The sequence below is a fragment of the Euleptes europaea genome, chromosome 12 (assembly GCF_029931775.1).
Source record: "Euleptes europaea isolate rEulEur1 chromosome 12, rEulEur1.hap1, whole genome shotgun sequence".
Classification (NCBI taxonomy): domain Eukaryota; kingdom Metazoa; phylum Chordata; class Lepidosauria; order Squamata; family Sphaerodactylidae; genus Euleptes; species Euleptes europaea.
The window spans coordinates 58,225,690-58,252,535 of NC_079323.1; the positions used below are offsets into that span (position 1 = coordinate 58,225,690).

At 41.6% G+C, this 26,846-nt stretch overlaps 1 protein-coding gene across 9 annotated transcripts in view; it reads right to left on the reverse strand.

Annotated features, from left to right (window-relative positions):
* Nucleotides 1-2,838: 2,838 nt before the first annotated feature.
* Nucleotides 2,839-26,846, reverse strand: part of SYNJ1 (synaptojanin 1) — a 79,188-nt gene continuing 55,180 nt past the window's right edge. For 5 of the 9 annotated variants that reach the window (XM_056858920.1, XM_056858921.1, XM_056858919.1 and 2 more), the window contains 7 exons: nucleotides 24,664-24,801; nucleotides 23,543-23,581; nucleotides 22,488-22,532; nucleotides 21,405-21,469; nucleotides 15,144-15,252; nucleotides 10,661-10,881; nucleotides 2,839-3,986 (listed from right to left, as the gene is read on the reverse strand). In XM_056858920.1, the coding sequence (XP_056714898.1) occupies nucleotides 3,156-3,986; nucleotides 10,661-10,881; nucleotides 15,144-15,252; nucleotides 21,405-21,469; nucleotides 22,488-22,532; nucleotides 23,543-23,581; nucleotides 24,664-24,801 (1,448 nt within the window). In that variant the 3' untranslated portion in view covers nucleotides 2,839-3,155. Of the gene's footprint in view, nucleotides 3,987-6,077; nucleotides 6,102-10,660; nucleotides 10,882-15,143; nucleotides 15,253-21,404; nucleotides 21,470-22,487; nucleotides 22,533-23,542; nucleotides 23,582-24,663; nucleotides 24,802-26,846 lie in introns of all 9 variants that reach the window. The other 4 variants (XM_056858928.1, XM_056858926.1, XM_056858927.1 and 1 more) reach the window with 3 other exon arrangements.

A 26,846-nucleotide genomic window follows, 5' to 3' on the forward strand; every position in this document is an offset into this window, starting at 1 on the left:
CGCACACTGGGTTGACATCTTCATTGAGCTATCCACGACCACTCCAAGATCCCTTTCTTGGTCTGTCGCTGCCAGCACAGATCCCATCAGTGTATATGTGAAGTTGGGATTTTTTGCCCTAATATGCATCACTTTACACTTACATTGAATCTCATTTGTCATTTTAATGCCCATTCTTCCAGTATGCAGAGATCCTTCTGGAGCTCTTCACAGTCCGATTTTGTTTTAACCACCCTAAATAATTTGGTGTCATCTGCAAACTTGGCTACTTCACTGTTTAGCCTCAACTCCAGGTCATTGATGAACAGGTTGAAAAGCACCGGTTCCAACACAGATCCCTGAGGTTGGCCATTGTGTGAACAGTGTACCTAGCATGGCTTTTCTTACAACTCAGATTATTTGACAGAATGATTGGTGGGATGTAAGGTACAAAAGGTTGAAAATCACTGCTCTTCCCGACAGCTCAAAATCTGTGAAGCGGCCATGAAAACACACAGTATGACAATGTTATGTCAGACATTGTATAAAAATTGTATATTACAAGGAAAAGTAATTAAATGTCTTGGAATTTTTCCATTAGCCCCCCTAAATATAGCCAACCATGTTTATCTAGCACCCAAAGTCTTTTCCTAACAAGAAAATCCTGAACATCTTTCAGGGAGCCAAACTACACCCGAGGTTAGAATTCTGTGATTGGACTACAAATGTGATATTTTGTATTAAAAGTAACATTATTGTGGGGGGGACAGGTGTCTGTATTATGCATGCCCCTCTCCCCACTGCACCTTTAATGGGTCTGTATGGGTAGGTTTTTTTTTTATCAGGGAAACACTGGAAGAGTGGAAAAGAGTTACATCTCTTCTCCCCCTGTTGCATAGTTCTACAATGTGATTTTTTTAAAGGAAAAGCACATCTATAATACCAGTTACTGAACTGCAGCCTTTTTATAGGTTAGACCCAAGACCAAGGAGACAAGCCAAACCTCAACATTATTTTTTTCAATAAATAGAAGCTTCTGAAAGAAGGGTATATTTATTTCATTAACATTGCATTTCACAGGATATGTATGGAATATTGTAGCCCATCAAGTTAATACTGTAGTTTTGTAATGGATACAGTCAGATAATGTACCACAAGCAATAAACTGTTACAAATTAACAAAGCAATTTGCCACAGGGAACACCATGAAAATATATAGCTTTTTATACATAGTTGATAATTGAGACTCTGCTAATAATTAGCTGTTAACAATACACTTTACAATGGTTAACATCTTATGCTTGTAATTGTTTTGTTTCAACTTTTGCCGTACTTGCCTATCAAATTTTGTAATCCAGTAATGGTGTTTGGACCTGCATTTTAAATTAAGAAAAAGGACCACATATCACTGAACTGTAATTTACACAAACTTTCCAAAACAAAATTGCTTTGCTAACGTAAGTTACATACCAAAGCACATTCACACAGAGGTCAATAACCAGAGCTTTTAACTAGTTAAGTCACATACTGATGCACAAAGTTTATAGTACTACCGTTGTTTAAGATGTAAAAGTACTTTTAAATGAACTTAACTGTAAAAGCACAATACAGAAGTTACCATATTTAATTCTCTAGTTAACTGCCGTCACTGGTTGTGTACTTTTAGACATAGTGATTTATATAAAGACACTGGTATAGTTTAAGAATTTAGAAACTTACTTTTGCTGCTCAGTGGAATGTTAGTATATATTGTTTCCCTTATACACCCTACCAAAACCAGAACATATTACTATGGAACTGCAAAGGAAATTAATTCATGCAAGGGAGTTTTTTCTGCCTCACCTGTCCTATCACAGGACCTGAAAAGCTACCATTCAAGCTTAAGGAACCATTGTGAATAACATGTGGTTCAGCATGGTGGCCGTTGTAGCCAGAAGGGGGAGTTTTTGGAATACGTCACTCTTCCCCAGCAAGATTTCTCTGTGGGAGTCTACAAGAGCAGGAATATTGATCAAGGCTATTCCTTAGATCTTTCATCAGTAAAAAAAAAAGCAATATAAATAGCAATGGTATTATGAATAGGTGAAGGAACTAAAAACAGCTGAGCTTCCTTCATATCAACATTCATTAAAAAAAAGGGACCTGGATAATCTGCAAGTTTTCAAAGCAGTGAGAAAAACAGCCTCAATAAACCACATGAGCTAAAACTTCTGTCTGTGGGAAGAGACAATAACATACCCCAAAAGCTTGACAGACCAGTACAGCAATTGTTGGCAAAACAGTTTGTTCTGATGAAGCCCAATTTGAGATATAATACTATTATACATAATTAGGGAAGAAGCTGAGCAAAATGTATCTGAAATACAAAGACCACATATCTGATTGTTTAATCTGGATCTTCACATAAAAAGAGCCTACAAAAACTTACCAGATCCTCCTCTTTAAATCAAACAAGGAAGTTTCATCCTTTTACACAGAATGGGAAGGTTTTTTTTTTTAGCAAAAGTCATGTCCAGAACAGAAGTTTAATGAAACTGGAATATTACATTTGTGATGCTAAAATTAAATAAAGCATTTCCCATATGTGCAAAATATGTATGCAGTGGCAGGCAAAATATACACTAGTATATACTGTTTACTTTACATAGGTTTCTTTTGACTCAAGTTATGTGGAACACATTGTTACAAATCTTCATAAACCTCTGGTGCAATTTATTCTCTTTAAACTGTGAAAGTTCTTTGGTAAATACTTAATAAATATACCAGGTATTGAAGTGATTATAAGTTATATCAGTAAGTCAGGTACTCAAAACAATCTTTACATTCTTCTGTATGAAAGAGAACTGTGCATTACCCAGAGAAAGCAATGCTTGCTTATTTGACTGGCATTAACAGAAAGGTACGCCTAATTTGGTATTGGAGTCCTATGGATTTAATGGGTCTTAAGTACACATAACTTTCCCTGTATTATGCCCTATTAGAAGTGGCATAATGAGATCATTTATGGAATTAGTTTTGTGCATTATCAAATATACACCTTTCAAATTTGTACATAATGACAATTGATATTTAAGATTCAGTGCATCCAACAAAATAATTATTGCACATAGAATTACATCAATGCCCAATTCTACTGGATATTCTTAAAAGTAACTTAATATCTCATTTTAAATAATTTATCTTTCAGAAAAATCTTGTGTGGAGAAAACCTTAGGTGCCAGGGAAGAGAGAGGGTCTGTAGCTGATTTGGTGCTGGTTGTCCTGGATGGTATAGGAGGGGCTGGTGCAGGTCTGGCTGGCAGTGGATGAAGAGAATCAGCACTTCGTTTCCAGTCATTGAAAATGGAATCGTTTGAGCCAAAGTGATTTTGTTCAGTGGCCAGGGAACTTGGAAAATAAGTTGCTTGCAAGGAACTACTTCTTTTTAATTCAGTAGGATTATCCAATGGTTTTAGCTTCAACACAAAATCCTCTTCATCAAAAGTTACCCATCCTTTTGGTTTTACATGGTTAGTTGTAGAAGATGTACTCTGCAGATTAAAATTTTCTTGAAATGTATTGGCATAAAAAGCAGGCTTGCCTTTATGACTAGCAAGAGGTTTTAGAGGCGGGAAAGGATAAGCAGCATGTCCTTCTATTGAGCAATTTGAAATCACTCCAGCTTCTTTTCTAAATGGGTTCCCAGCATTTATAGTTTGTTCAGTGAATGGATTTGTGCTATTCACTCTGGTAGCAAAAGGATTTGGAGAAGTACGCATCTGCGCCTCAGATTTATTATACGTTGTAACTGGCATTGCTGGCATGCAATTTACATTACTCAAAGTATTAAAATTGTCTGTTGCAAAAGGCAACTTTGTCATCTCCTTTTGGCTCAAAGGTTCAACTGGTGACATTCGAACTGATGACTGAATCTTGGATGCAGAAAGCAAGCAATGGGACAGATCTTCAAAAGGATCATTATTTTGCTTTATTTCCAGCTGAAAGGCATGAACTCCATTTGCGTTAATCTGAAAAGTAAATACAGTGCTCAAACATTTCCCTTGGCTGTTACTCCACTGACAAAGCCAGAATAAGCAGCTTGGGAATTCTGCCTAAAGTATGCCTAGAGTATTTTGGTTTATATTTAAAAATATGTCTTATTTCCTTTCTCTAAACAATACTGTTCACAATATTGCCATCCTATCACTGACAAAGTGTGTACAGGTAGTTCTACTAGACAGTCTATGTGTTTATTAATTTATGTTTATAAATTTTTATTAATTTTATTAATGATTATTAATTGTATTAATTTGTTTGGTACAAGTATTATGCTTTTCCACTGAAAAAACTGGAGTGTTATTATTATTATTGAAAAAATGCTGAAGATTTAAAATATGACATCTTCCCATGCAAAAAAGGTGATGTTATGATATTTGTTACAATGGAAGAAAAAAAGTGTTAGCAGCACCGCTTTTAGAACTTTAGATTACTTCGGTTTTCCTATGCACAGAACTTTTTAAAAAGCAGCGTGTCTGACAGTGCAATTCTTGGCAGTGTTACTCTAGTCTAAAGCTGTTTGATTCCGCTGTAGTGGAGTAACTCTGCATAGGATTCCGCTGTACCTTGGTTTATTGTACTGTCCCTCCTCAACTTCCAGGCCAGCTCTATCCACACTCAAAAATATTCCTCACTTCAATAGCTCTTTCTTTTTAGCTCTTTCTTTTTAAGGTTCAGTAAAAATGAGGCCAAGCACAGACCCCAGTGCCTCGCCCTGCCAATGCCATGATACTAGCTTAGGGACAAGACAAGGCTATGTAACCACAATGAAAACTGGCAGCCAGTTTAGGAAGGTGGTTGTAGGTGGCCGTGTTGCCGCCACCCTGGCTCTTCTGCCTATCACAGGGCACAAATGGGCCCCCTATCTAAATGCTCAAGCTGCCATCATGTTTAGCAGCAGGAAGTTTGTCTTCAAGGCACAGCAGTCCTACATTTTCACCTCTTTTTGTATTGTGGACTTTAATCCTAAACAGACTTCATACAGGATAAAATTCAAATGAGTAGGTATGCCCCAGTTATCTAATACATTGATGTTTTTGATGATTATACATGTGTAACAATACTACTCCAGTACGATGCTTTACATGGAAGAAATCTAACAGGTTTTAACTTTTACACATTCTCTCAACTAAACAGTTTGCTTTTAACAAAAACATGATGTATTTTTTTCATTACTGAAGTGTAGCAATGAAGCTAAATACTGAATATAAATCAAATGCAATTTGGCAGAGGGTAGCCGATATTTTGGTCAGGCGTGTAAAGCAACAAGTCTGAGAACAACAGTAATGTAACTTGATCTCAGAAGCAAAACAATTGTTAAATTGCTTCATTTTTAATATTGAAACAAGAATTAGAACACTTTTTGATGTCAACTTTGTTTTTCTGTAATTGAAATGTTTATTCACATGACGAAGAATCTGAAATTATTCCCTCACCAAATATCCATTTTGTTTCTGTAAAATAGTATCAAGGCACTAGTGTTGATCAGAGTCAAACTTTCAGAAAAGATGATGAAATAAAGTGTTCTGTGTAGCAACAGTTCTCAAAGTGTGAGGCAGGCCACCCTGGAGAGGCATAAGCAATGCCCTGACTCTTCAGGTTTTTTCATTAAGCTACCCATCCACTCATCTCCTTCTCCCCACCAGTGCAACTGTGGAAAGCAGTTTACCCCATCTTTGGGTCTGAGTGCTGAAGTGGGGAGTAAGCAAGCAATACTGGAAGACGGTTTACTTTCTAGTCCTTCCCCCAAACAACAAGCAGTTGTGGCCACCAACATTTCTCTATATTGTTTTTCTCAGCTCAGAAAGAGGCTTATGTGATACAGTTTGAGAACTCTTGTTCTACTGCTTCATAGCATGTAAAGCTAACCAAGAAGGCTGACACCAATATACTGCAAAAAGAATGAGGAAGCTATGATATTCCTGCCTATTCATGTACGGAGACAATTTTAATGCAAGTGCAGATGTATGAAACAGAACTGCTCATACATCTATTTTTCTAGAAAATATGGAGAACACAGAATGGATGGAGATCACATATAAGACTAGTAAACAGCCAGGTACCTGTTACCCTGATGGTTGATCCTGCTTGTGACAAGGAGACAGACATCAAAAGGAAAGTATTAGGAAGAAAGGCAAGATAAAATGTATCAAAAGTAGTATATTTTAATTTTATATATATGGGGGGGGATACCAGAAAGATTTGACATCTTATGTGTCATGTTTCAAAATAAAGTGTGAACAGAATTACTGTTGAATATTTTATAAGAAATGTTGGTTCAGTTGAGTGCAGTTACCTTGATAAAACACATGAGGAAACAATATACAACACAAGCTGGATTTGCTGTCAGATAAATATTACTTCAGCAGCAGCTTGGATCTTGCAAAGAAGGCTTCCTGAACTGTCAGGTATTCCTATGTGAAGCATTAGCGGTTTTTCAACTTCAGAAACAAGTTTTTCAACTTCACTTTGTTTGTTTTAAATGCAGTTTCAACAATGGACATATTGAGAGTGCAATCCTAAAGAGAGTTACCCCGGTCTAAGCCCATTCATTTCAATAGTCTTAGACTGGAGTAAGTCTGCATAGGATTGCACTGCGTTACACCAACGTTCAGAATGTCCTACTTTGATTGGCAGCAGTAGTTCCTCCCTACTACCTGAGATCATTTAAACTTGTGACACCAGAACTTTTAGAATGTGAAGCATGTACTCTGAGCCACAGTGTGACATTAACCATTAACTTGCCTTATTAAAATTTTAATGCAGCTTATTAAAACAAAACCTTGTGTTGAAGATTCATATATTTTAATCTTAAGCAATAAAATAGACTAAGGAGTGATCAGCAGACTATTCCTATGTCAATCCAGCAGGGGTGGATTTAGGCCTGGGGCATCAGGTAAAGCTGCCTTGGGCCATACTAGCAGCCCCCACATCCCTGCAGCCAGCTGTGCCTGCTGCTGCCCTGAAGGCCCTGCTGCCACAGAGTTGCCACTCATCACCCCACTGCCTGAGACTCAGGCAGTAAGGGGCCGGGGGGGGGGGGAATCAACCAGCTGTACAGCAGGGGAGGCCCTGACCACCCTACAGCTGATCACCCTCCCCCTTGTGATTCTTGAGCTCCACCTTTGAGTTTTGCCCAGGACCCAGAATCATTAAGACCACCCCTACAATCCGGTAATTTGTAAATCAACTCAACCTGACTTTTAGCCATTGTAGTACAGGCACTAAGGTTATTAGAATTCTGATGCTAAAGTCTGCATAGATTGGTTTTTGCATTATTGCAAATTCAAATTTGAGGCAAGTTAAACGGGTCAGGATGACGAAGTCTCCAAGGCTTAAAAGCTCTCTTCTGCACTATTTGGGCATATTTTGCTAGTCTGTTATGCCCGACCGCTGCTTTGTCATCTGCTAGCAGTGTTCCAGCTTGTCTCGCTCTCATACCATGCTATTTAGGGGAACTGTACAGATGACATTCTGCACCTGCCTTCTAAACATGTTTATCAAGAAAATTAATGTGAAATTGCCTCCAAGATTTAACACTTCCTAATTTTGTAGGATCTTTGACCCAGCATAAGATGGCTTGAAGTAGTAGGAGTCTTTTATACAGTCCAATTGTGGTAAATGTTGATATATTTGTGACCATACATAAATATATCAACAAGGGGATTGGACACTGAGGGCAGAAAATTGTATTCATCTGCTGAGATCTCCATTCAGATTGCCCAAAAGAAAACAGAAGCTTTGTCATATGATTCAAAATCCAAATCTCATATGCCTGATGCACAGAGACCATGAAGAAAAACTATTACTAATACTAGGGCGTGTAAAAAATGACTCAGTCTTACATACTAGCAAATTACTTGTGACAGCAAATATTAATGCAGTAGTTTTTCAACTGCCTGTTTTAAACAATGCTGAGGTTGGTTCTCAGCTCCTTATTCATGAATCCAACCACAACTATTGAGGACAATTTAAAAGCTCTGCATGCTAAAATAAGGTTTGGACCATTACACATCATACACCTCTACATTCAGGGGACTGTGCCCCGCAAGTGGATCTATGCTGTATCCTGTTCCAAAGCCCAGTTCTTGTGCTAACTGCTCCAAAGTGGGGTGCTCCCAGGGCAAATGCACATGCAGAAACTGGAGGGAAGCTGTATCCCAAAACAACCTTTGGACCACCCTGAATCACACAGTTCTTCTGCTAACTATGTGATTGTTTGCTCCTATGGCAGTTAGTCCAGAGTTATGAAGCGAATTCAGTTCAGAGTTAGAGCCTGTAAGATTGGGTGGGAGCAGTGACAACAAAGGGACTAAAACTGGGAGTAAGAGACTGAGGGGCATCGCTAGGCGAAGACTTGGGGCGCACAGCTTCTGACCCTCAGACATGGAAGGATACAGGTTCCTGCAAACCTGTTTCTCTGCAGACAATGTTTGAAAATCCTAATATAGTATACCCCAAGGAGCAACTCTCATAAACGTGACAGAATGGCTTTGATCTAAACATCTTTATGGAGACATACAGGATGGCAGAATTGTACTTCTTCCTCCTGTGACCAGAAGTAACTTCTGCCCCCACTGATCTTTGGATCCAGGTTAATATTGCATATTTTATATTTATATATTATAGTGGGGTTCCTGTACACAAGTCATCACATGCAATAAGTTCCAGGAAACTGTCCTGTATTTCCTCAGGATTATCCACTGAGCTCACCTGTTCGATCTTAGTCTCTTCTACCTTATGCCTTTTAACTACATGAGCTCTGCAATGTGTTCAGTTCTCTGACCGAATATTTGGTTGTTTAAGTCAAATGTGATGCAAATTTACTTTCTATCCCATTTCAAAATTCAAGGATGAAAGTGTTTGCTGCAGTAACTACCAGTTCTTTGTTCTATATAAACTGACAATCCTAGAAGAAAATATTACTGGATTCACTGGCACTTGTAGGTTATCCGGGCTGTGTGACCGTGGTCTTGGTATTTTCTTTCCTGACGTTTCGCCAGCAGCTGTGGCAGGCATCTTCAGAGGAGTAACACTGTCCTTCAGTGTTACTCCTCTGAAGATGCCTGCCACAGCTGCTGGCGAAACATCAGGAAAAAAATACTAAGACCACGGTCACATAGCCCGGATATCTTACAAGAACCAATGAACTCTGACCGTGAAAGCCTTCAACAATATTTCACTGGCACTTGCTACTATGTGGGAATAGGAATTCAGCCCTAGTCTTTAAATTCTAAGTTAAGCACATAGTGTCAAAAAGGAGAAATCCGTTTATTTCACAGTTGTACTACCTCAAAACATAACTGAGTGTTACAAAAAGTACGTGGGCTGCATGAGGAAACTGTAAGCAGTATAAAAGCTTTACTGAGCTTAAAATCAGTATTTTAATTATTCTATCAAACAGTTTGCACTATTTGTTCTTAATAATAATTGTGTGCCATCAAACCACAACCAATTCAGGATGACTTCAGGAACATGGGGTTTTCTAAGCTGTTACCGCACTAGGTATTCCCAGCGATGTATCAAGAGTTTGGAAATGTTATAAAAAACATCACTTTAAAAGGGTTTTTGGATGCCACGGTTAAAAAATGGTTGGAAGACGTCTTCACAGCTAAAGGGGCCAAACAAAGTGCGAACAGTATTTTTTATAAGTTTCAAACTCTTAATACATTGGTGGGAATACCTAGTGCGGTAACAGCCCTAAGCAAGAGATGAGCAGAGGTGGTTTGCCATTGCCTTCTTCTGAACAGCAATCCCAGTCGTCCCTGGTGGCCTCCCATCCAAGTACTAACCATGGCTGACCCTGCTTAGCCTCCAAGCTCTGACAAGATTATGGCAACTCAGGCTCACACATACCCTGGCCTCTGAATTCCCTGCAGAAAAAAGAACATGCCATTGAGTCACAACTGACTCATGGCAATCCCTACTACGGGGTGTTCCCAGGCATGAGATGAGTAGAGGTGCTTTGCAATTGCCTTCCTCCACATAGCAACTCCAGTCCTCCTTGGTTGTCTCCCAGCCATCAGTACTGACTGTGGCCAACCCTGCTTAGCTCCCAAGCCCTATCTCAGACCAAACTGGGCTAATCGGGCTGCTACTTGTTCACCAGATTAGCGTCCACTGCTCATGTGGAGGAGTGGGGAATCAAACCCGGTTCTCCAGATTAAGAGTCCACCGCTCCAATCCACCACTCTTAACCACTCTACACTCAACTTCAGTTAAGTAACAACTAGTTGAAACCTCAAAATGAAAATGTCCACACTAAAGTATTTCCTTACAATTCTAGTATCATTTAATGATTTGCAAGGTAGCACTAGCATATTTAAATTCCATTAATGGGACTCACCTAATCTGAGGAAAAAACCTCCTCATCTTTCTTATGACAGGCTTATGGTTTCTATCATATGTCTAGGATAGTTATCAAGTTCATGCTACTGACTGACCTGTCCAGCCTAGGGTCAGGATTTATACATCAAGCCACAGGTTCCTCTGCAGAAAAATATATGTAACATGTTTTAGGTCTGCCTAGCATGGGGAGGGGCCATATTGCAAAATTTGGTTTTCTTGCTGTTTGAGCCTTTTGAACTGTCCACTCTAGCTCAATTGTGCCCCAAGTCCTCAATCAAAAAAGCAATTGCATACTTACTTGCTTCTGTGAAGGAATAGGTTCAGAAGGCAAATTTTGGGACGATTTGCTGCGAGGGGGAGGCTGTGGCGGTGCTTCCAGGTTTTGGGGAGAAATTGTTTGAGATGATGCTGTCATAGGAATAAGAGGATCCTGCATCTTTAAGACTGTGGGCGGCTGAATGGTGGGATGAACAGGAACTGCAGTCTGTGGCTTAAGTGGTTCAGGAAGCATAGGGGACCCTATTAAAACATGTAACATGTTTTAGGTCATTGGACTTTTCCAGTTAATATAAATAAAGCACAATTATCTTGATAAAAATAAAGTAAGTTTTTTAAAAATCAAAACATGTAGCTATAAACATTTTCATGTGCTCTTAATAACAAACAGCAGTCTTGTGGCAACCTAAGACTGACAATTCTCCCCCCACAAACATAAACAGGTGCATCTGGTAGGCACTAGTTGTTAAAACTGTATGCTAGAATTAAAATTAGTCTATAGCAGGGGTGGGGAACCTCCGGCCTGCGGGCCGACATCATTTTATCCGGCTCGCGGCCCACCTGCCGAGGCCGGGAGCTCCACAGAGCTAGTTGTCGCTAGCCAGGCTTTGCTGGGAAGTGTGAGCACACCTCTGCATACCCCCCCCGCTCGACACCCGTGTCGCGGCCGAACATTTCGGGATGGCCGAGAGTCGTGCCGCTGGGGCGTCGCTGGCCTGCACGCTGGACGCACCACCAGAGGTTCCCTGCCCAGCCCTCCCCCCGATGGATCCCCCAGCCTGCGCACTGGACACGCTGCCGGAGGTTTCCTGCCCTGCCCTCCCCCCGATGGATCTCCCCAGCCTGTGCTCTGGACGCGCCACCGGAGAGCCCCTGCCCGGCCCTCCCCCCCATCGATCCCCCGGCCTGTGCACTGGACGTGCCGCAGCCGAATGCTACTGGGGCACCCCAAACTTGTGCGGCTTCTCCCCCCCTGCACCGGCATGAACGCTGGTCGCGCTGCTGGCTCCATGGGCCCCTACGAGGCCCTCCCCTTGCTCTCCCCCAAAGCCAATGCAGAAGCGGGTTGGGGTGCTTCGTATTGTTCCCTCTTGCTCAACCCGACCCAGCTGAGCCCGAACTGGAGGCCCGAACTGGAGGCTGTGGCTCAGAGGTAGAGCATCTGCTTGGCAGGGGTTGTGGCTCAGAGGTAGAGCATCTGCTTGGCAGGGGCTGTGGCTCAGTGGTAGAGCATCTGCTTGGCAGGGGCTGTGGCTCAGAGGTAGAGCATCTGCTTGGCATGCAGAAGGTCCCAGGTGCAGGATGGACTACCAAATGTGCAGCATCTCTCTCTGTGTACTCTGTGCCCCTCCCCAATCTGGACCCTTGTAAATTCAATCCACGGCATTGCCAGGTTGGGCAAGAAATGAACAGAGGTGAGTTGCCATTGCCTTTCTCTGCAGAATGACTCCGGTATTCCTTGTCTCCTATCCGAGTACTAACCAGGTCCGACCTTGCTTAGCTTTTGAGATCTGATGAGATCAGGCTGGGCTGGGCCATCCAAGTCAAGATCCAGGCAGCATGTAAAATTTCTCAATGAATAGTGAGGGAAAAAAGTATTTAATCCCCTGCTAAATTTTCCCCTTTTGCCCTCTGACGAACAAATGACCAGTCCATAATTTTAATGGTAGGTTTATTGTAGCTGTGAGAGACAGAATAACAGGAAAAACCCCAGAAACCCAGAAGACAAACGTTAGAGATTGATGTGCATTATAATGAGTGAAATAAGTATTTGATCCCCTATCAACCAGCCAGATTAGGGTTAGGGTTAGGGTTCTGCTGTCGACAGAAGCAATCAATCCATCAGATTCCAAACTAGCCACCATGACCAAGACCAAAGAGCTGTCCAAGGATGTCAGGGACAAGATTGTAGACCTGCACAAGGCTGGACTGGGCTACAAGACTATTGCCAAGCAGCTTGGTGAGAAGATGACAACCCTAACCCTAACTGTCAACCTCCCTCGGTCTGGGGCTCCATGCAAGATCTCATCTCGTGGAGTTGCAATGATCATGAGAACGGTGATGAAGCAGCCCAGAACTACACGGGGGGAACTTGTCAGTGATCTCAGGGCAGCCGGGACCATAGTCACCATGAAAACAGTTGGTAACACACTATGCCGTGAAGGGCTGAGATCTTGCAGAGCCCTCAAGGTCCCCTTGCTCAAGACAGCACATGTACAGGCCCGTCTGCAGTTTGCCAATGCACATCTGAATGACCCAGAGGAGAACTGGGTGAAAGTGTTGTGGTCAGATGAGACCAAAATCGAGCTCTTTGGCATCAACTCAACTCGCCATGTTTGGAGAAGGAGGAATGCTGCCTACGACCCCAAGAACACCATCCCCACTGTCAAACATGGAGGGGGACATATTATGCTTTGGGAGTGTTTTTCTGCTAAGGGGACAGGACACCTTCACCGCATCGAAGGGACGATGGACGGGACCATGTATCGTCAAATCTTGGGTGAGCGACTCCTTCCCTCAGCCAGGGCATTGAAAATGGGTCGAGGATGGGTATTCCAGCATGACAATGACCCAAAACACACGGCCAAGGCAACAAAGGAGGGGCTCAAGAAGAAGCACATTAAGGTCCTGGAGTGGCCTAGCCAGTCTCCAGACCTTAATCCCATCGAAAATCTGTGGAGGGAGCTGAAGGTTCGAGAAGCTACACATCAGCCTCGAAATCTTACTGACTTGGAGAGGATCTGCAAAGAGGAGTGGGACAAAATACCTCCTGAGATGTGTGCAAACCTGGTGGCCACCTACAAGAAACGTCTGACCTCTGTAATTGCCAACAAGGATTTTGCCACCAAGTACTAAGTCATCTTTTGCAAAGGGATCAAATACTTATTTCACTCATTATAATGCACATCAATCTCTGACTTTTGTCTTCTGGGTTTCTGGGGTTTTTCCTGTTGTTATTCTGTCTCACAGCTACAATAAACCTACCACTAAAATTATGGACTGGTCATTTCTTCGTCAGAGGGCAAATGGGCAAATTCAGCAGGGGATCAAATACTTTTTCCCCTCACTGTATATTATGGCCCCCGAATGATGTTAAAGATATCCAAATGGCCCTTGGCCAAAAAAAGGTCCTCACCCTTGGTCTATAGGGTGCCACAAGCCTCCTATTTATTTTTGCTGCAACAGTCTAACACAGATACCCTTGTGAAAGTCATATACACTTAATTTTTGGAACAGAGAAGAGAAAGGAGACCCAAGGTCCATGGAGTTGCCTAAGCTCATGCAAAGAACTTCTGTTAGCTCAATGAAATTTTGAACTTTTTCTTGAAATACGTGCCTAGTTTCCATGTAATAAATTGCCCTTGAAAGATTAATTAGAAGTTGCTATGCAACATAGAACGCTATCTCATTAGGGGGGGAAATGTACCACCCACTTTTGGCTTACTGACCTAGTTTTACATTTGTTTGGATCTCTAACTAGGTATACTTAGCACATTATGGAAGTAGCAGGTACAAGTATAAATGGGACAGTAACCCCTGCATTGCCTATAATGTGCAACAGCAATTCCTGCCTTTTTGAACATATACTCTGAAAAGTTGCCTCCAAGGAGGTGGAGGTGATAAGATTAGCCTAGAAAAGCCATGAATACATATGGTATATTCTCATGTACCCATGCTTCTGTAATTTAATTATCTTTTAAAAGTAATTTTAAGTGTATCCTTACAGAGCCATGCATACAGGGACAAGTATGGGGGGTGTCATTATAGTCAATGGTAATCTTCCCACTGTTTTTAATGGTACTGATTTTAATACACTAGGTGCACGTTCAAGTCGTTATTAAACATCTTTTACAGACTATATGAATTCATGAAAAGCACTTAATAGGGTCGCTAATCCAGTTCACCAATGCCAATTTTTTCTATGCTTTTGAAAGACATGTGCACCCCTGCCCAAAGATATGAAGTTCTATCAACAGCTGATGTGCACTCTTGCCGACAGTTTTAATATAAGAAAATCCAGCAGGGTGCCACAAATTTCCAGAACCTTATCTTTGTAGTAGAACAGTAATCTCTTCTGTGTGGTATTTATGCAGTCCTTCACATGGATTCTACTCCTGACGCAGAAGCAGCTTCAGAATGTTCGCCAAGGATTTTCCCTTTCTGCACATGTTCCGAAAGGAGGAATAAGTGTCTTCCTACTCTATCAAGTCAAACTCTTACCATCAGTTAGATAAGCAACCTATCTTTGTTGCAGGAGTATGACTGGAAGTTTACTCATATCTTCAAAATGGATGTAAGACTTACAGTGCATTCCTAAGGAGAGTTACTCCAGCCTAAGCCCTTAGGTATGCACCTATTCCGAACATTTAGAGATTTCATAAGGTCATTATGAACAAAATAGAACTCCTTAGGCAAAAGAGAAAACTGGCTTGGCCAACAGATTTAGACATTTAATTGCATAGTAACTAGTTTACAGAGAATTTTTTTAAAAAGACACGATATACCTCTTTGTGGTTCTGCTGGTTTGGGTTGGAGTTCAGGTGTTTGTCTTCCTACAGGTGAACGGGCATGGCTCAATGGTGCACTAATTACTCCAGCTCGGGGAGGAATAGTCTGAAATATATCAAGAGCAGAAATTCAATCATGGCGTTAACTTGGGAGCTTCAGTGATCACCTATTGACCCCTTGTACAGTTTTCTGGCTATTATTTATTTAGAACATTTTTATACCACCTTTCCACCCAACTCAGGGTCCCTAAGGTGGCAATCAAAACATTATAATAAGCTTTAAACGTCTAATGCCAAATGTCAGCACCTTGCCAAAAGTCAGGATCCATTCATACTGTTTCACCTGCATTGTCTAAAGGTAAAGAACCCACTCAAGAAGTCGTCATGGATAAGAAAATTACAGAGATGTTTGCCAAACAAAATGAATCAAATACTAAACAGTATGATCAGCTGTCCAAAAAACAAGAGCAGCTATCAAAACAGATGGACCAACTAACTACAATGCTGAATACTTTTACCCAATCCAGCACTCAAAAACTGGATACAATGACAGGAGAAATTAAAGATGTGAAGACCCAAGTCACTACAATTTAAGCGGAAATGAAAACATTGGATACATCAGTTTAAAAAGTTACAGAAGGAGGACAAAAAAAAATTAGAAAGTCATGAAAAACAGATTGATGCAATACATTCCCAGGATGAATCCACTAAAGATCAGCTGGCAATGATGGATATGAGAGTCAGAGAGACTAATCTTCACATACGTAATCAGTCTGAAGAATATGGAGCTGATAGAGGAATTTTAATAAAGACATTAGCTGGCTTAACCCAAATGGAAGAACAGGCCTTAGATCATGCAATAAATAGGATTTACAGGATTCCTTTACCAGCAAGGCTAAAGAAATCTAAGCCAAGAGATGTTATGATCACCTTTATGACATCAGAATGAACGATGATATTATGCAGTTACACTATGATTCTCCAATGTCTATAGGTGGAGTCCATCTTTTTTAAAAGACATCCCTCGACATCTGATGTCAAAGAGAAATATCTACAAAGATTTCACAGCAACGTTAAGAAAAAATGGAATAAAATACCACTGGATATTACCACAAGGCCTAACTTTTTTGTACGAAGGGGTTAGAATCACTATCAACTCATTAGCTGATGTTGGAAAATTTATGAGAAAGTACAGAAAAGACCTAGGGGGCTCCTCTCCTGGAGAGAGAGAAGAAAAACAACAAGAAGAAGATCTCTCTTTACAGGGAGCAGTTGGAGGACAAGCATCATAATGGCTAAAGCAATTTCATGGAATGTGAATGGACTGAATGAAAAAATCAAAGGGGAAAGGATTTTTAAACTTTTGCATAAACAAAAATATACATTAATGTGTTTACAAGAAACTCATATAGCCAGAAAAGATAAAAAATACTTGGAAAGGAAGATGCTGGGTCAAGTGTTTATATCATCATCTAAAACAAAAACCAGAGGAGTGGCTATATATCAGTGATGGCGAACCTTTTAGAGACCGAGTGCCCAAACTGCAACCAAAAACCCACTTATTTATCGCCGAGTGCCAATGCGGCAATGTAACCTGAATACCACCCCCAGAGGGGGCCCAGAGGGAGAGGCTAGGGTTGCCAAGTTCCTCTTCGCCATGAGTGGGAGGTTTTTGGGGTGGCGCCTGAGGAGGGCGGGGTTTGGGGAAGGACTTCCGTGCCAAAGAGTCCAATTGCCAAAGTGGCAATTTTTTCCAGGGGAACTGATCTCTATTGGTTGGAGATCACCTGTAATAGCAGATCTCCAGCTAGTACCTGGAGATTGGCAACTAGTTCCTTAGTGTTTTCTCTCTACATATCAAGACAAATGGAAAGGTGTTTGGAGGATAGCTTGTGGGCGCTTCAAAGGTGGAATAGGACTGCACGCCCCTCCGCCCGCACAGACCCAGAAGGCGCCGGAGAAGCCGCTGGAGGGAAAGAAGGAAGGAAGGAAGGAAAGAAGGGAAGGGAGGGGGAAAGGGAAGGGAGGGAGGGAGAGAAAGAAAGAAAAAGAGAGAGAAAGGGAGAAAGAAATGGAGCAAGGGAGAGAAAGAAAAGGACAGAGGGAGACAGAAAAAGAAAGAGGCCATTTATGCATGGGAGGTTTTGCCTTGGATTTGCCACTCGGTGGGGCGCGGCGGCAGGCTTGTGAGAGGCGAGCAGGGTGGGGCAGAGGGCGCCTCCTTCGCACCCACTGACCAGCCATGCCCTCCGCCCGACAGGCCCAGAGGGCGCCGGAGAAGCCGCTGGCCATGCCGAGTGTGAGCGCTCGGCTTCTGTTCCCTGCTCTCCCACCCGCCTGGCTGGCCGCGCACGCTCCAGCGGCGGCAATGGCGGCAGCTTCTGTGGGAGAGTCCTGGGGCCACTGCCAATGATGTCGGAGGTTCCCCACCCCTGGGCTACAGCCTCCCCCATCCGGGGTGGGGCAGAGCCGGAAAGGCCAGCGGCTTGGAGGAACCGTGCGTGCCGGCAGAAAGGGCTATGCGTGCCGGAAGTGGCACCCGTGCCATAGGTTCGCCAACACGGCTATATATGCACAACCTAACTTGGCTCCAGAACTTGTATACAAGGATGAAGAAGGCAGAATTGTGATAATCAGAATAAAAATAATGGGACAAAAATCATTGATTGCTGGGATTTATTCACCAAATGAAGGAAAGGCAGTATTTTATAAACAACTACATGAACCTTTGCTCCAATACGCTGATGAACAGGTCTTATTGATGGAGTCATTTCACCTACCTTGGACAAGAAATCTAAAGCTAAAGATGATAAAGAGGGATGTCTCCCCAAAACATTTTTTCAAATGATGAGTGATTTTGAACTTCAGGACATCTGGAGAACAATGAATACTACAGCTAAAGAATTTACCTTTTATTCAGCAAGACATGATTCACAGTCAAGAATAGATATGATTTGGGCAAGCAAGTCTATTTTTACACAACTACGTAAAGTACACATTATACCAAGAACTTTTTCTGACCACAACCCAATTTCTTTTGAGTGGAATAATAGACAAATGGAGGCTAAATGACAGACTCTTGAAAGATGAGAACATTCAAACAGAATTGCACGCTCTTATTAAAGACTTTTTTGAAATAAACATGAATGGAGAAACTACTTTAAATACAGTTTGGGACGCTTTTAAAGCAGTGATTAGAGGATTTATGATCCAAAAACACACTGCATGGAAAAAACAACAGTTACAATCAACTAACAGTATACTTTGGGATTTACAAAAATTAGAACAAGACCTTCTTATTGAATCTCAAGAAATCCAAAGAAATACTATTTTACAGAAAATAAATGTCCTTAAACACCAGCTAAATATGGTAGTTTTAGAAGATATGAACAAGTCATTGAAATGTGCAAAGCAAAAATATTTTGAGCATGCAAACCGTCCAGGTAAATTTTTGGCAACCCAGCTAAGAGACTCGTTTCAAAAAAAGATCATAGCCAAAATACAAACACAAAAAGGACCAATTTATACTACGACAGATATTCAGAAAGAATTTTTATTTTTCTATTCTAAACTATATCATAAGGATGAGATCTCGAATAAGAAGATGGAAAACTTCCTTCAATCTATTAATCTTAAGAAGTTATCATCAGCTCAAAAGGATTCCTTGGAAGCACCAATCTCCTTGGAAGAGTTAGAAGAAGCTCTGGTTAAGCAAAAAACAAAACATTATAATAAGCTTTAAATACACACACAATATGCGCAACAATTACAAACAACAATTAGCCAAGCAAAGGAACACCAGACCAAACAGAAATGTCTTTACCTGCTGACACAAGACAATGATACAGGGGAATCAGAAGAATTCTTTCTATCATTTAAAAAGTATTTTTATCTAAGTTTTGTTCTGTTTGTAGACTATGACATGTTTTTTATTTGAAAGTTACTACAATATAAATGTCAAGATCATATCAGCAGAAATAGTTTCTGGAAGTAAACTTGAAAGATGGATCCATATTACGTTTACCATAAGCATTAAACAATGTACAGGGAATATTTTTCTGAAGATTATACAGTTTCTTTTAAAATATGTAGCCTGTCCCTTCTGCAAGGCTTGGAACTGGTGTCAATAGCAAAAAAAGTTACCAAACTAAGTACAACTATTCTTTGAGACTCCCCTTTCTTTCCAGTTTTAGCCCCAATTCCCAAAGGCCAGCTAAAACATCCTTCCTAAGGGCCTCAGACTTGGAGTTTGACAAGCTAGCAATGATGGAATTCCATAGCAGGAAGTAACAACTCATCACTTAGGCTAAACTAGATGTGACAGAGCAGTCAAGTCCACCGTTCATGTATCTGACCTATGCTTATGTATTTCTCATGATGTTTAATTTCAGTATAACAGTGAGGCATGGCATGAAGGACATTGTATCTTACCTCCTCCCCATGATCTGCTGTTTATCCTGAGAGAAACGTACTGGAGTAAAGACCACAGAACTCTAACCCACACCCTTCCTTTCACGGGAAAACTAGATTGACACCCTGTAATTTACACCTGAACAGGGCAGACAGAGATGGTGCCTTGGTCATGTCTAGTTTGGCCCTTACTTGGCCTTTGCATTGATGAAGAAGGTACCATCAAAAGGGGTTCACTGGGAATCTCAGAGATTGCAAAGAGACAAATGGAGACAGCATCTAAGGCAGGGGTACTTGCGCCAACAGTGGAACATCAGACCCTTTTGATTGGGCACCCAGGGCCAGGTCTCCACCCAAACAAGGCACTGGCCACACTGCTGGGGTCAATGGTATGGGTGACGGCAGCAGGTATGGCTTATGTCCATCACTGTGTTACAGATTTGCAAAGCCACCAGCTGAATCCACCCGAAGCTGTCTGTGCTAGGCTTGCCGGGTACAACAACCTTCCTGTTGTTGTATACCAGCACCTTTATAAGAGATTTCATTTTTTTGGCATTTGGGTCAGAAAGGTTGCCCACCCCTGATCTAAGCTATGTTGGGCTTAAGTCACTTAGAAGTTTGTAGGTACTATGAACAGCACTTTGAACTGTGCCTGGAAGAGAACAATTATATAAAATACCACAGGGATACATAGATCGTTCTGTTTGTAGAGCCTTCCCCCACCTGAAGGGTGATCCCGAAATCGGAACATGATTTTAATGTAACAATATTAATGGCTTCGAATATATTCATTTTAGATGGCTATGAGTAAAGAAAAGGATTACAGTTTTGGTTGACACCTTTTAATCATCTGTAAGTCACTGGGGAAATGTATTAAACTGTATTATTACTAAAGATTTGTAAGTGAGCAATCAAGACAAAGTGCCTGCCTTTTAATACCGGTATTTGGAAACAGAGATTAGAATTCTGTATCTAACACATTTTTATTCTGCTGTTTCTCCAAAAAGTTCAAAGCAGCAAACATGGTTCTTATCTCTTCAATTTTATCACAACAGTCACCCTGTGAGGTAGGCTAGGCGGAGAGTGCCAAGGTCATGCAGTAAGAACCTTAACCGTGTGGATTTGAACCCAGATTCCTCCAGTCTTAGCCCACCACTCTTAAACACTACACCACACTTACCGTATATACTCGCGTATAAGCCGAGTTTTTCAGCCCAAAAAAAGGGCTGAAAAAGCCGGCCTCGGCTTATACGCGGGTCAATACGGTAGAGGGGGAAGGGAGGAGGGAGGAGGGAGGGGGGAACTTACCGCCGCCATCTTTTCTCTGCCGGGAGAGGCCTCTAGAGGCCCTCTGCGGCCGCGGGGAGGGCGCTCTGCCCCCCCCGCCGCCATCTCCCGGCCGGGAGAGGCCTCTAAAGGCTCTCTGCGGCAGCGGGGAGGCTGCTCCGCCGCCCCCGCCGGGCCGCACCACTTCCCGCCGCCAGGAGTGGCCTGGGGGGGGGGCCTCCTGCAGCTGCAGGAAGGCCACCCCCGCCGGATCTGCAGTTTCCCACTGCCAGGAGCCCAGAAGGTAAGTCTGCGGGGGGGGGGGGGGAGGGGTTATAAGCCGACCCTCGGCTTATACGCGGGTGCCTAATTTTTCCCCATTTTTGGGGAGAAATTAGGCACCTCGGCTTATACGCGGGTCGGCTTATACACGGGTATATACGGTATATGGAAGTGTACCCAAAGAGACTAGCATCTCTTAATCTGAAATACTTTAGTAGAACATAAGAATTAAGTTTAGTGGGATTCTTTTTTCCAGATCTTTAGGGAAAGTTAGTAACATCCCAAAGTATGAATGCCTACCGGTCTACAAGTACTGGGTGCCGAAGTCCCTATGCTTGTTAATCCAGTTGGTGACGAACTATGAACTGCAACAAAAGGTAGAAATTTATTCAGTTAGAAATATATTTCCAAGTTCAGGTTCTCTGTAATCCAATAATTATTTAACACACTAATATATAGTACCTATCTCTTTCCTTTGTAGTCCAGGGCTTTTTTGAGCTTTGATAGATGAAGAAAATTTAAAAAACACACAATTTAACTATGGGTTAAATTTATTATTAAATTGATTACATTAAAATATGCATAACTGATGTTTAGAATAAAACATTGACAATGCTTCTATACTGCATATTTATACTGCTAGATTTTTTGTACCACCACAAGTTATTGTATAACTAGTGTTAACATTATTGCATTAAATGAGCAGCACTGTTCTGCAAATGCCTGAGCGAGTGTGTTCGGAAAGAGCTCTACTAGATAGGCTCAATACCCTTTCTGATATGGGTAAGCAGAATGATATTCTTCCCACAAACTCTTTAGATATAGTTCTCTTTTCTCACCAGTGCTCAAGTGCAACATGTATGAATAGCCCTTCTGTGATCAGAATATGCCTACTCATGGAATGGCACATTTGACCTATGTTTTCACACTGCTTTAACTGGTATGCTCTATTCTAAGCAGTTATGAAACAACATACATGTTCCAGGAAAGTGCTGAAATTCTCCTAACTGTATAGGCATATAGAACCCTGTTTTAAAGCGATAGATTTTATGTTCACAAGGCATCCAATTTGAGTCGTTTCAAATTCCACTTACAAAGAAATTTGCAAGATAACAGCAGCTCAGGGAGAATGGGGAGACAGCAAAGATCCATTTTATGGACTCTGCTCTACTTAGGGTTCAGAGGATCCTAACCGATACCCTTCTATGTTTAATTCTTGAACAAACACACAATTCCCTTTGTCACAAATGATGCAACAAATATTTCAAAATACTAGCAGTGTAAATTAGCAAGTGTAAATATTTAAGCGATGAAAATAGACAGTGATCATGAAAATAAGAATATAATTTTAAAAGCTAATTTTGACACTAGAAAGATTGTTACCTTCTTCTCTCCTAGCTACAACAGGGCTGGGAGGGGCACCAGCACCTTATCAAAGAAAAGCAGAAAATGGCATGTTGTATAGTGAATGCAGCAGATTATAACAAGGGAAGAACAAACAGAATACAAATGTGCAAGGGTTTTTACAACAGTGATAAAATAGCACTGTGCATTCTCATAGTATGAAGAACAAGCAAGCAAGGTGAGTTTACTAGCCTTAGTTTTAAGTTTCAATGAGAGGATCACATTTATATCCTAAACAAAATTTCAATCTCGACGATGTGTCTTCCAATGTGTCCACAGGACTACCCACAAGTAGGCTTTTCCATTAACGTTAGTCATAGAAGAAGCTCCTGAACATGGATACTTAGTGTGAATTAGAATAATTAATTCTTTTTCATATGATGGGTTACACATAAAATCAGTTTCCACCATCCTGCAGCCACTGTTTCATTAGATTCCCTGCTATACTTTTTAAAGCTCCCCAAGTAGCTGATTCATTCGCCCATATGCTCATTCTAAATATTTGTCTTTTACTTGACAAGAAGTGGAAGGACAACCTAGCCCCAGGCACTGGAGGATCAAAAACTGCTGGAAGACTGTAGCCCTTTACCGCCCTGTTGTTCTACCTATTTGGGGGCATTCCTAGAACATTAAGGGATATTCCCTTTCTTCTAATATATTCCTCTCCCCCGCCCCATTAAGGAATGAATATGCTGCTCAGAGGCTCAATTCAGACACTTCATTCACAGGGTCACGTATCAAGACTATAAATGGTAACACCAAACAGACACATTGCAAGCAAAGTTGCACCATTTCAGGGTAGACATGAACCTGAGATTCTTCTCTAATTTTCTAAATCATTGCTTGATAGATTTTCTGAATGAAGACAGTTATCACCTTCATTATTCCCAGTGATAATGTTTTTCTCATTTGTTAACTACAGTGTTTTTTGATGTTTGCTTTTAACAAAGGTTAACAAGTTCTGAAGGGAATATATTTTAACTGCCACAAATATTTAGCTAATTATTTGAGTCAATGCTGAATATAATCTTTACCTCCAAATTCCTTTCTAGCAGGTGCAGGACTTTTACCCCCTTAGGAGTAAGAAATAAATGCAGCAGTAAAGAAAAAGTAACAATTGAAAGAGAAGTATTAGAAAAAGTGTCAAGACTTTATAGTTAAAATAGGGAATCTAAAACAGCTCCCCAAAAGGGCATTATAGTGTTCCCTCCCCACCCACCTGCATCAGGGTAGAAAATCTGAAGCCAAAGCAGGGAGAGTACCTGGTTAGCTCCCAAATGGGATGGAAGGCCACCACTTCTACCTGAGTTATCTGAAGAGCCAACTAACTGAGGGAGAAGAAGGCTTGTTTCCTGGCTCAGCCATCTACCTGGCAACCACATGGGATAGGCCAGAGACACCAACATGCCTGTGCTGTTGCTAGGGATGCAATCTTGCCATCTCTACCTTTCCCAGAATCACTTTAGCTCTGGCAAATGCACAGCCATGTCCATTTCCCCTTTGGCCTGGCCCAAGCAATTGCCAGGATGGTGGCTGAGCCAGAAAGTGGGCCATCTTCTCTTCTAGCCAGCTTTGGCTGTGTTGGGTGGGGGAGGTGGCTTTCTGCTGGCTGACTGGAAGCTGGTTGGGCTCTCCGCCTGCCTTGGCTACAGAGTCCCTCCTGCTGCACTCTCAGCCTCACCGCAGCCTGTCAGCGGGGGAGACCAAGGATGAGGCTGTGCTGATGGGCTGCCAGGGCTCCCACTGAGATAATCTCAGGGATAGGTGCTTCTCCGGGCCCCCGTTAAAAGTTCCCATAAAGTATCCCCAGGGAAAGCAGCCCGCCAGCAATTTTCCTGGTAACTTTAATGGTCTATCTGCCCCACATTAATTCCTCGAAGAACTTGTGCTCTCACACCACACCTAAGATTACAACAGCTGTGAACATCAGCACATTGAACACAAAGCAGCTTCAACATAGACATCTAGCAAAGTAATTTAGCTGTGTATTAAATTAAGTAGCCACATTAATAAAACAGTTAAAGAAAGCTATTTTAATCACTGAGGTAGAACTGCCTCAGCAGACAGGGGAATTTCTATTAAAATATATTTAATTCAAGCTAGTTTACCATTAAAAAACTCTCTTAAGGTACCATTTTCATATTTCAAATCTTACCTGATGGCGGAGGGGGCCTCTGAGGTGGAGCAGGACGAGCAGGAGGTGCCCCCGGACGAGGCGGAGGTGGGCGTTTGGGTTCTAAACTTTGAATTGTCTCTCTTTGTTGAGTAATTGGTTGAAAATCAATTGGAGAACCTGAAGATGGTCATTCATACTAAATTACACTCATGTACAAGAATATTTTTGTTTGCTACAAGTATGGAGAGTTAAATGGCCAAATAGTTCACAAATCCAAAATAGAAACTCTTTAAAACAAATTCAGATGATAAACACTGAACAGTCAAGTCAAGCATCGGTTTGAAGTACCTTGCACTATGGAAAAAGTATAAAAGGACCTGAAAAGCCATATCAAAATCGCCTTGTATTTTGTTTAGAAACCTAAGACTAAGACCTCTTTAGATCAGCCGTTCCACAATTTTAGGTGAGAAATTTATTTGTATGTGGCCATAGGCCTTCACAAAACATCATCCACAGAGTAATACAATATTTTAAAAAGAAATGTACAAGAAAATAAAATCTAGTAGGGTTAACATGGATACGAAGCACCCAAAACAACATCATTTGTGGGATTCTGCTCTAGACCTAACTATCTTAGCTCTTATTTTCCTTGCTGCCAGAGCAAACAATGATGTTCTATGAGAAATATACTCATTGGAGTCAGACAGCAAGAACATGATTTTCTCCTTTTCTGAGTGGAGGTTTGTACCTACTAGTAGCCCATCCAGAAACTTAGTCCTGGGCTGTGCATAGTGGGCAATGGAGTAAATAATGGGGTAAAGCCTCCTGCACACAGGTATTGCAGATACACAAGCGTTGATCCTTGGGGATTTGCTTGTACCGCCCAACTAAAACAGCCGTTGGCATGGTTTCAAAGCGTAGAGCAGAAAACGCAGCTCTAAGGTTATAATTTGAAACCTTAGCTAGATACTGGGCTCTAAGGTGGTCACTTTTAAGTAATTTGAACCATGGAGCAGACTGTGCCTTCTGAATTAACGCCCTGTCAAACAGGGCATCATACCTGTGTTAGCTGCTGAAAGTTCGCTGCTGAAAGTCTTAGAAGGTCATCGGGGATGGAGTACTGGGTTAATAGTTTATAAAACCTGATCGTGCTGGGTCCCTTGAGAGCATAATATCAAAGGACAGTTTGCTAAATGAGTTTGATCTGTCCACTCTATACTTTTTAAATAGTTTTAGAACCTCAAGATGGATGTGGGCCCTAAGAGATGGTAAGCCTGTTTCAGCTCTAATCAGAGCGGTTGGAGTACCCTTAGGAAGGACCAGGATACGCCTCAGGAATGAATTTTGAATTGTTTCTATATTCACAATATTGTCTTCTTTCCATCCCCAAACTTCTGCTCCATATAGGAGATGAGCAATGACCTTACTTTTAAATAATTTTATGGCTGGCTCTATGAGGTGACCTCCCCTACTGTAATAAAACCTCAGGATGGACCCCAACCTCAGGATGGAGCCCTTCCACAATTTTAGAGTCCTCACAAATTGACTAGTAACTCTTGTGACATTACTCCTTCTCCAGCTCACATCTTCCTTTGGGGCAGACGGCTTGGCTTGCTTATACAAATCATTTTGCTATTTTACCATATTAACTCAAAAAAGGGGGAGATCTTAAGTTCAGGTATGAATTGTCAGGGGCTGTTGCCCTGACCCATCTGTCTGGCACAGCGATGCACCACACCTTTCTAGAAAGACCTTCTGGTCCCACAGACCATATGACCTAGCTGATGGGTATGTTCTCTGCACACCTTCTGGCTTGTGCCAAAAGACATGGAGTCAGAGACAGGCTGGCCTCCACCCTCGTCAGCTGAATTGTAGAGCTGCTTTTTCTTTTTGAGGGAAGGGGCCATCTTACATTCAGGGTCTTCTTCTTTCAGGTAAACATGGTAACACCATTTAATGTTGTTCACTGCTTCCATTCTTCCAACAGAGGTACGTTGAGAATACACCAAAAGAAAGCCATTCACACAATGTGTAATTCACTTGTGGAACCCACTGCCACCGGATCTCATTACAGACAGAAGCAAAGATGACTTTAAAAAGTAGTTAGACAAATTCATGGAGGTTAGGGCGATGAATTGATATTAGCCACAATGGCTCAATGCAATTTTTGTATTCGGTGGCAATATACCTCTGAACACCAGTTACTGGTATTACAATTAATA